The sequence below is a fragment of the Herpailurus yagouaroundi genome, unplaced genomic scaffold (assembly GCF_014898765.1).
Source record: "Herpailurus yagouaroundi ecotype Mexico unplaced genomic scaffold, PumYag 569, whole genome shotgun sequence".
Taxonomy (NCBI): domain Eukaryota; kingdom Metazoa; phylum Chordata; class Mammalia; order Carnivora; family Felidae; genus Herpailurus; species Herpailurus yagouaroundi.
The window spans coordinates 2,094,757-2,105,758 of NW_024412786.1; the positions used below are offsets into that span (position 1 = coordinate 2,094,757).

General features: G+C 45.5%; 1 protein-coding gene across 1 annotated transcript in view; it reads left to right on the forward strand.

The window, feature by feature from the left end:
• VPS51 (VPS51 subunit of GARP complex) overlaps positions 1 to 11,002 on the forward strand; it is a 20,431-nt gene continuing 9,429 nt past the window's right edge. Inside the window, exons 1-2 of the mRNA XM_040465769.1 lie at positions 1 to 225; positions 692 to 821. Of these exons, the coding sequence (XP_040321703.1) occupies positions 1 to 225; positions 692 to 821 (355 nt within the window). The remainder of the gene's footprint in view (positions 226 to 691; positions 822 to 11,002) is intronic.

Genomic DNA, 11,002 nt, shown 5'->3' on the forward strand with positions numbered 1-11,002 from the left:
ATGGCGGCGGCAGCCGCTGGGCCTGGCCCGGGCTCTGGACCCGGGGACTCTCCGGAGGGGCCCGAGGCAGAGGCTCCGGAGCGTCGGCGGAAGGCGCACGGGATGCTAAAGCTTTACTATGGCCTCTCGGAGGGGGAGGCGGCGGGGCGCCCCTCGGGGTCGGACCCCCTGGACCCGACGGATCTCAACGGGGCGCACTTCGACCCGGAAGTGTATCTGGACAAGGTGTGTGTTTGTGTGGTGGGGGGAACCAGGCTCCCGATACATTGCACCCCCAGATCGTGCCATCGACTTTGTTGCGGGGTGAGGGAAGCAGGGGTTCATAAAAAGACGACGACGGTCGGGCAGGAAGCAGGGGCAGAGCTGGAGTCTAGGGGGGCATGGGCAGATCTGGACCGGCCTCAAGTGATGCGGAGTCGGAGGTGTCCTGGGCTGACGTTCTGACGGGCCCCGGGTAGGGGGCGTGGCCCAGGCGCTGACAGGCATAAGGACGGGGCCTTGGCCGGGCCTGAGCGTTTGAAACGCTGACAAATCCCAAACAGGACCGAACCTGGTAACTCCCGACCCGTGCCACTTATAGGCTCTATGTCTAGGATTCCAGACAGGGGTGGGATGCGGGTTTTCGTGCTCTGAAAGCCTGAGGGACCTGAGTACCCCCTGACCTGAACACTAACAACCCCATTTACTCCAGCTGCGTAGAGAGTGCCCCCTGGCCCAGCTGATGGACAGTGAAACAGACATGGTGCGGCAGATCCGGGCTCTAGACAGCGACATGCAGACCCTGGTCTATGAGAACTACAACAAGTTCATCTCAGCCACAGGTGATTCGCACCGGGACCTTACCCTTCGCAGTCCCGCTGACCTGTTCCTCCTGTGTTGGGGAAACCGGCAGGGGATTCCGGGGGAGAAGACCCAGATTCTAGTCCTTCTCTGACCTTAATCTATGCTCACCTCCCGCTCAGAACCTTTGTGGTCAAACGACTATAGGCTTAATAGCTGCTCTCAGAGGGTCGTTCTGAGGGTCAAAGGAGAGAAAACTCAAAGACATTTTTAAACTGAAATGGATTTATCTTAACCACTTAGAATCCGTGACACTAAGGATGTCTCAGTAAGGATTCGTTTCTGTCATTAGTGGTAGCTTTCTTCTCTTGTCCAGGTCCTTCTTGAGGGTGGGCTTGTCTCTGTCTCTGTCTCTCCCTCCCTCCATTCCTCTCTCCACCTCCCCCCCCCCCTTTTAAATGAAGCAAAGAGAAAATTTATGACATTAAGGGACACAAAGTTCATGTAAAGGTTTTCTTTTCTTTTCTTTTCTTTTTCCCCTCCTGCCCCCTTTATTCTCTGTCCAGGACAGTGCCACACAATGTTTAGCTATCATCCACACTAACTTCTGTCTTATGTTGGTGAGATGCACTACTCAGAGTTTTGTGATCATTTTGGACCCATGTGTACTTAGTCCTAGAGGCAGATCCTGAGGAGTCTACCTGTGGTCCATGAGGATGTTGCATGAACCTCTGTGAGGTTCACTGTGACATCGCTTACTGTACTAAGTGTCATAATGCCAGGTGTAGTAACACGTAGTTATTGTTCTTTTATCTGATTGGAAGCAGGTTCAATGAATAGGCACCTGTGTGTTTGCTAACACCAATGTCAACCAGTAAGAAATCATAATTCCTGTGCTAAGAAATTTCTCATGGGAACTTTGCAAACATTACATTTTCCATTTCTTAGAATTTGTATAGTTTTGACATTTAGCTCTTGCTTAAATAAGGATGGTTTGCTGTTTTGTCTTTTTCCTACGAAGGGGAGAGAGTTATAAACTGAGCGTTGGAATCAGGGGTTCTAAATCTATAAATACTGTAAAGTTTTGTATCCATTCAAGAAGTTTTCATTGAATGCCCCTTCCTTCCTGCCTTCCTTCCTTCCTGGCTGGCTTTTTTTTTTTTTTTTTTTTTGCCAAGAGCTGTTCTGCATATTGGAGATACAGCAATGAACCAGCTAGATCAAGCTCCTTCCTGGAACCCACATTCTAGTTGGGGAGACAGACAATAAGTGAATGTACAAATAAAGGTGTTGTAAGTACTAGAAGAAGGACATCGAGTAGGGAGAAAAGAGTAGTATATCTTGGGGTCTGCCTTTAGCTAGGGTAAGTATGAGAAGGCCTCTTTGAGGTGGTGACATTTGAGCAGGGCTTTGATGAGAAAGAACCAGCTACTGTGGGGGAGGAAACAGCGGGGGCAAAGGCTCTGAAGAGAGGGGCATGTTGGGTATATTCAGAGTGCAGCAGGGAGTTTAGGGGGGAGGCAAGGGAGAAGAGTGGTAGGTGACTGGGGTAGATAGTTAGTGGGAACCAGATTTTAGGGACTTATAAGTGGTTATGGGGATCCTGCACTTTATACTCTGAATGAGATGAAATGACAAGAATGGGGTGACCTGACTGTGGTTTTAAAAGGACGCTCACTGTCCAGTGAATGAACTCTAGGGAGGCAGAGGTGGCAGAGACATGCATTAGGAGGCTACTGGAGTGGTCCAGGGAAGATGCTGGTGGCAGGGACCAGGAAGCCTGTCAGCAGTGGAAAAGTAGAATGATTCAAGATTTTTTTTTTTTTTTAATTGATTAGGTGAAGGGTCTCGAGTTCAGAGAAGTCTGGACCTCGAGGTCCCCTGGAATAAGATGAGATCTCCTAGGGAGGAAGTATACAGAGAGAAGAGAAGAGGTCTAAGGACTGAGCCCTGCAGCAGCCTGACGTTCGGAAAGTCATGAAGAGAAGGGAGATCTCACAAAGGAAGCAAGCATTTGGGGAGGTTTGAGGACAGTCAGGAGCACGGGTGTCTTCGAAGCCAAATGAAGAAAGCATTCCAGGAAATAGAATTGATCAGCATGGGCTAAACGTTAGTGTGGGGAGTGCTTATCCGTGGTGCAAGAGCCAGGGAGGAGCCAAGCCCTCAGGGAAGGGAGAGGGGACGAGAGCAGACCAACTACTGTAGAAGGGGAAGCAGAGTGTGGGCGGAGCCAGTCAGGTGGTCAGACACGGTAGAGTGTAACCTCCTAGAGCGTATTAAGGAATTTTGCCTTTATCCCTCCTAAGCTCTAAGCCACACAAAGGTGATTAGATACAGGAGTCATGTGGCAGATTTGTGTTTTGAGAAGATCCCTCCAGCTGCACTGGGAGGAATGGGTTGGAGAGGTGGCTGGAGAGAGGTCTTTTCACTAGTCCAAGCCAGAGATTTGGGGAGTTTACCCCAGGATGGGAGTGGTGGAGAAGGACCGTGCTGGGCCAGCTGAGAAGTATTTGCAGCAGCTTGACGGGACACGGTGTTGAAGAGCTTTGGCCATAAAGAATGACCCCTAGGTTTCAGCGTGACCCCTGGATGGTGGATCTGGTGCTCAAGAAACTACAAGAAGATCAGGTGTGGGAACAGGGACAAAGTGAGCTAGGTTGGTGTTTTTGTTTGTGGTTTTTACTTTCTGAAAGGGAGCCAGACATGAAACAAACCTGGAGGACCCTGTGGCCCTTGTATCATGAAGGCTCTTGTAGATCATGAGAAGGATTTTGGTCTTCATCATAACTCTGGAGATCCATGTCAGATGACAACAGTGTCTCAGGTTAGAAGGAGCCTTGACAGATCTAGTCCAGTCCATCTCTTCTGTCCTCCAAGTACCTCTAAGGGGTGGCCTTCTGACTCACGCTGGAGGTGGGGAGCCTTTATCGAGGGGTGGGATCTCAGAACTCGGAGGCTAAGGGAGTTAGGTTTTGAGGTGCTAGGAGCTGACGAGACGGCAGATACATGTGTGGGTCTGGAGCCCAGAGGGGACAGCTAGGCTGGAGGGATAAGCCTGGGAGTCTGCTGTGAAGAGGAGGAGGTTTTGAAGGGAAGTGTGGGTGGGACTGCCCAAGGATAGGATAGAGCCTGAGAAGAGGAGAGAGCGCAGAACAGGCCTCTGAGGAGTGCGTGTTTGATGGCCGTACAGAAGAGGGTGAGCCTGTAGCAGAGAGAGGAGCGGTCACAGAGGGAAGGTGGTACCAGCACGAATGTACATCCATTCGGCTGATTCATTCGTTCGTTCACTTACTTGCCAAGTATTGGATTGCCTGTGCGCCGGGCACTATGCTAGGCCCAAGGATATAGCTGCAAACGAGACAATTGCTCAGCCATCACAGAACATACATTCTAGAGAAAGAGACAGAAGAGAGGATCGTTTTCCCTGTCAGGAGCTCTGGAGAAAATGAAACAGGATAGTATAGAGAGAGTGGGCGGTTGGGAGTGGTTTCGAATGGGGTGGCAGAGAAAGGGTTTTGTGAGGAGGGGACAATGAAGGTGAATGTTGAAGAGCTGACCGTGGGAGGATTTGGAGGCAGAGTGGCTCAGGCTGAGGAAGCGACCTGTGCAGAGGCCCTGAGAACTCTATGACCAGAGTAAGAGTGACGGGATGATGGGAACAGGACCTGACTGCATAGGATGTCCATGAGGGGGGGCAGGCATTTTCTGGGTGGAGTAAATATTTTAGGCTTTGTGGGCCACCTGGTTTCTGTACTCACCTCTGCTATTGTAGCCCGAAAGCAGCAACAGACGCTGGGTAAGCGTATACATGGTTGTGTTCCGGTGAAACTCCTTTCCACCAACAGCTGTGACATCCAGAATATCCGCGAAAGCAGTGGAGCAAGTGTATTTGGAAATCTCCCTTCCATAAAAGGAACCAAAACACTGGCCAAAACGGTCAGAGTCAACTTTTTCAGACTTCTAGAAATTAACCAAATGTTTGTAGCAATCTTACGAGCCTTTATTCAAGAAAAACAGCTGAATCTTGGTCAAAGTAGTGAATTCTTTGTAGTAGTGATGTTTTAACTTGGCCCACCGTTTCCTCTCCAGCTCAGCAGTAGCCTTGGAAGATAGCCTCTATTTCTAGTTCTGGAGGGACCAGAACAGGACTGGACCTGTTTCAAAGCCTCATGCTGAGAGAATTGTCATTATGTAGCCTGTCTGATGCTTTCCTGAAAGATTCTCCTCCCTAGATTTGTCTTTATTTGTCCTGACCCTGAGGTCACCCAGTACTAAAAGCCTTTCACCAGGGGGTGTTTGTCAAAAACAATTACAGACAGGTATTGTGTCTGCCTCAAGTGATGGATAATATTTGGGGCGAAAAATAGACTTAAAAAAGCTTAAAAAGAAAAAGCTTAAAAGAAAAGCTGAGAAATGAGACATCCATATTGGGAATCTTGAAGGTCACATATATATGACATGCTTTTTTTTTTTTTTTTTTTAAGTTTTTTTATTTATTCTGAGAGAAAGGGGGAGAGAGAGTCTCAAGCAGGCTCTGCACTATCAGTGGAGAGCCTGACATGGGACTCGAACTCATGAACTGCAAGATCACAACCTGACCTGAAACCAAGAGTCAGATGCCTAACTGACTGAGTTACCCAGATGCCCAGTACACATGCTTTTAAGAAAGACCTCAGGATGCCCTAAGCTCTCACCTGTGGCTCATCTTCGGGCTCTGCACATGTAGTAAGTGAAGGCTGAGGCAGAGTTGTAAGCTGCCTGGTTGAGTGTTTTAAGGTATACCCCAACACAAACACACACACACACACACACACACACACACACACACACCCCAAAAGGGAACTAAAATGGTACACTAGAAAATATCTATTTAATGCAAAAGAAGGTAGGAATGGAGGAACTGGGGAACAAAAAAGAACATAAGACAGAAAATGAGTAACAAAAAGACACATGTAAGTCACACATTATGAGTAGTTACAATAAATGTAAAAGGATTAAACTCTCTAATTAAAGCAGAGATAAGCAGAATAGATTTGAAAACCTCACATGATTCAAGAGTGCCTCCAAGAGACACTCTTTCTTTTTCTTTTTCTTTTTTTTAAGTTTATTTTTGAGACAGAGAGAGACAGATCATGAACGGGGGAGGGGCAGAGAGAGAGGGAGACACAGAATCGGAAGCAGGCTCCAGGCTCCAGGCTCTGAGCTATCAGCCCAGAGCCCGATGCGGGGCTCGAACTCACGGACCGCGAGACCGTGACCTGAGCTGAAGTCAGATGCTTAACCGACTGAGCCACCCAGGCGCCCCAGGAGACACTCTTTCAATTCAAATACATAAATAGCTTGAAAGAAAAAGGGCTGATAAAAATATTCTATGCAAACAATAACCAGAAAGGAATTGGAACTGTGGTACCAATGTCTGACAAAGTAGCATTTAAGGCAAACATTGTTACTAGAGACAAAGAAGGGCATTTTATAATGATGACAGGGTCAGTCCATGAGGAAGATTTAACAAATGTAAACATTTGTACGCTTAGCAACAGAGTCCCAAAATACACAAAGCAAAAATAGACAGAATTAGAGGGAGAAAAAGAAATTCAACGATAATAGAAGCACCAATATCCCACTTTTAAAAATGAATAGAACAATTATATAGAAAAACAAGTAAACAGAAGACTTAAAAGATCACTTGAACCAAAGAGACCTAACAGACTCCACCAAGCAACAATAGAAGACACCTTATTCTCAAGCATAAATGGAGCATTCTCTAGGATAGACCATACGTCAGGTCATAAACAAAGCCTCAATAAATTTAAAAGGATTGAAATCACATGAAGTATGTTCTCTGATCATGGTGGAATTAAATTAGAAATCAGTAACAAAGGAGTCTGAGAAGTTCACAAATATGTGAAAATTAAATAGCATGCTCTAAAATGACCAATGGGTTACAGAAGAAATTGCAAGGAAATTAGAAAATACTTTGAGATGAGTGAACATGAAAACACAGCATTCCAGACCTTATGAGATGTAATAAAAGCAGCGCTCAGAGGGAAATTTATAGCTATAAATGCCTGCATTAAAAAAGAGAGATGGGGCACCTGGGTGGCTCAGTTGGTTAAGCATCCAACTTTGGCTCAGGTCATGATCTGGTTTGTGAGCTCGAGCCCTGTGTCGGGCTCTGTGCTGACAGCTCAGCGCCTGGAGCCTGCTTCAGATTCTGTGTCTTCCCCTCTCTCTACCCCTCCCCTGCTCACGCTCTGTGTCTCTCTCCTTCAAAAATAAATAAACATGAAAAGATTTAAAAAGAGAGAGAAAGAGGGAGGGGCACCTGGCTGTGGCTTAGTTGGATGAGCATGGGACTCTTAATCTCAGAGTTGGGTGTAGAAATTATATACATACAGACGCAAGTAAAGAAAGAAAGAAAGAAAAGATCTCAAATAACATACTACCTAAAAAACTGGGGGGGGGGGGAGTACAAACAGAACCCAAAGTGTGTCAAAAGGAGGGAATAATAAAGATTAGAACAAAATAAATAATGTAGAAAATCAATAGAGAAAATAAATGAAGCCAAAAATTGGTTCTTTGAAGAGTTCAGCAAGATTGACAAAACTTTAGCTAGACTGGCCAAGAAAAAAATGAGAGAACATTCAAATTACTAAAATGGAATGAGAAAGAAGATGTTACTACCAATTTTGCAAAAATACAAAGGATTATAAGAGCACACTGTGAGGAGTTGTATGCTCACATATTAGAAAATGAGGTGAAATGTACAAATTCCTGGAGAAATACAAACTTCCAAAACTTTCTCAAGAAGTCATAAAATATCTTGGAAGATGTATAACAATGAAAGACATCAATATTGAAAAAAACTTCCCACAAAGAAAAGCCTGGGACTGAATGGCTGCACTACTGAATTCTACCAAACATTTAAATAGTGCACAAAGTCTTCCAACAATTTGAGGAGGCTAACTAATTCTATGAGGCTAGTATTAGTCGAACGCCAAAACCAGGGAAAGACAACATAAGAAAACTACAGAGCAATATCCGTTATGAATATGGATGCCAAGCCCTCAACAAAATACTAGCAAACTAAACCCAGCAACATAGAAAAAGCATTACATACAATGACCAAGTGGGATTTATTCCAGGAATGCAAAGTTGGTTCAACATGCAAATCAATCAGTGGAATGCACCATATTTGCAAGGCATCTTTTGTAATAATATTTAGTTTTGTTTCCAGTTCCTGAAATAACCCCAGATCAATAAAGGCAACATAGATGTCTTTTGTTATTCATATAACGGACCCCTTTCAACCACACCTAAGTTTATGTTAATGAAACGATTTTTGGAAAGCCCCATGATAACCAGAGGATACGGGCAGGTTGCTAGGGGAACCAACCATGTGACTGATTAGAGGTTTGGAACTTTCAGCTCCGCCCCCCAGACCTCCCGGATGTGGAAGTGGAGAGGGGCTGGTGACTGAGTTCAGTGACCAATAGCTATCGCTTTGATCAGTCACGCCTCATCGGTGACGCCTCCACTAAACTCCAAAAGGAGAGAGTTTGAGAGCTTCCAGGTTGGTGAACATGCGGAAGTTGGGAGAGTGGCATGCCCAGAGAGGTCATGGCAGCTCTGTGCCCCTCCCACATATGCTGTCCTATGCCTCTGCCATCTGGCTGTTTCTGAGTTGTATCCTTTTGTAATAAACCGGTAATCTAGTAAGTAAACTGTTTTCCTGAATTTTGTGAGCTGCTGTAGCAAATTAATTGAACCTGCAGAGGGATCATGGGTGGGAACCCTCCAGTTTACAGCCAGTTGGTCAAAAGTACCAGGGACAACCTCAACTTTGGACTGACGTTTGAGGTGGGGGTAGAGTAGTCTTGGGTGACCGAGCCCTGAACTTGTGAGATCTGACACTAACTCCAGGCAAATAGTGTCACAATGAAGTTAAATCGTGGGACACCCAGCTGGTGTTGCAGAATTGCTTGATGTGTGGAAACCCCACACACGTGGTGTCAGATACGAAGTTGCGTTGGAGTATCGAGAGTGGAGGAGAGGCACCAGAGTGTCTTTTCCCCTTACAGACACCAAAAGCACAAGTAACTAAAGGAAAAAAAAAATAGGTAAATTGGACTTCATCAGAATTAAAGTTTTGTGTTTTAAAGGATACTGCCGGGAAAGTTAAAGGACCACTCACAGAATGGGAGAAAGTATTTGTGAGTCATATATCTAAAAAGGGTCTAATGTCCAGAATATATAAAGAACTTTTGCAACTCAGCACTAAAACGACAACCCTATTTAAAAATGGACAAAGGATTCAAATCGACATTTCTCCAAAGAAGATACACGAATGACCAATGAGCACATGTAAAGATGCTCAGCATCATTAGTTATTGGGGAAACGCAAATCCAAGCCACAGTGAGATACCACTGCACCCCCACTGGGATTTCCAGCAAATGGGATATAACAAATGTTGGAGATGTGGAGGACTTGGAACTCTCACACGTGGCTGGCAGGAATACAGAATGGTGCTCCTGAAAATAGTCTGGCCGTTCCTCAAAGAGCTAAGCACAGAGTTCGCCTATGTTCCAGCAGTTCCACTCACAGGAATATACTGAAGAGAAAATGTTTGCACAAAAGCATGTACATGAATGTTCATAGCAACATTATTCATAATAGTCAAAAGAAGCCAAATGGCTACCAACTGGTAGATAGAACAACAAACGTGGACCCACACAGTGTAAGATTACTCAGCCATAAAAAATATAACATACCGATGTCATAGACTCTGGGTCTGGAGTTCTGTCTTGTCCAGCAAGAGAGCAGACACAGGATTAAAGTGAGAGAGAGGCTAATGTCCGGGAGGAGACAAGCCCCGAGTGAGGGTCCTTACTCTGTTTTTATTAGGATCAGGAAAGCTTACGAGCCTGAAGGATGTGCGCAAAGAGACCATGAAACTGTGAACATTAACTCATGGGTGTGAGGGAAAGGGGGTTTTGAAGATAGATGTGCAGTGTTAGGGGTTTGGGTCCATACAAAACAAAATCCTGGCCAGGGGGGGATGGTTGTTTAAGGCAGGCATGAGGCGCCACCTCTGTTTATCTTAACTTGACTCAGGGACAAGACAGCTGGCTACCTCAGGGTCAACAAGGCACCTGCTTTCTTTTGCTAATTGGCCCCACTGTCCTGCTGTGGTCTATAGCCCTGTTTACCTGTTTACCTATTTTGGCCCTTCCTTCCAGTGAAAGCAGCTTTCTGCTATTGTACTAAATTGCGGGGGGGGGGGGGGGGGGGCCTGCCCTGAATACCTAATCTTGCCTACCTAATCTTGGATGCTTTTATCCTGGGGCTTCCTGTTCCTGTATGCCTTGTTAACCCATGAGTGCAAGCTAAGGGAATTCCCAAGCTTACTCCCCACATACGGATACATGCTAAAATGCAGAGAACCTTGAGATCATGCTAACCAAAAGAAGCCAAGCTCAAAAGGTCACATATTGTATGATTCCATTTATGTTAAATGTACACAATGGGCAAATTCATACAAGCAGAAGACAGATTTGTGGTTGGCAGGGACTGAGGCATGGGGAGAACAGGAAGTGACTGCTGAGGGTCTTTTTGGGGTGATGAATGTTCTGGAAATAGATCGTGATATCGGTTGCACAATCTTGTGAATATACCAAAAATACTAAAACCCACTGAATTTTATGGTATGTTGATTATATCCCAGTTAAAAACCAACCAACCAAATAAAAAAAAAAAAAAACCCAACCAGGGATCAAGTCAGGTTTGGCCTGCAGGCTAAACTTTGCCAGCATCTGGCCTCAACCTTGAGTTTATGTAATAATGCGTTTATCTGTTTCAAAATTGAAAAGATCTCTCAAAGTTGTGCAATGAAAAGCCTCTTCCCATTCCTTTCTCCAGGCAAAGGCAAAGCAGTCTTTGATGGTAAACTTGACTGAAGATTCACAGACATATAGAAAAGCGCACAGGTCATAAGTGGACAGCTCCATGAATTTCACAAACAGAACAGGTCTATGCAGTCAGCACCCAGGTCAGTAAGCTGCAGGCTAGCAAGGCCCCCTCCAGTCTCCTACCAGTAACCAGTTACCCTCCACTCCTCCCCCAGGCTGGTATATTGGTGTCCAAACAGCTAACCATTTGCCCTAGCCCAAGCTGGTTCAGTTAACAAGCTTGAAATGGTTCAAAGATACACAGTGTAGTATT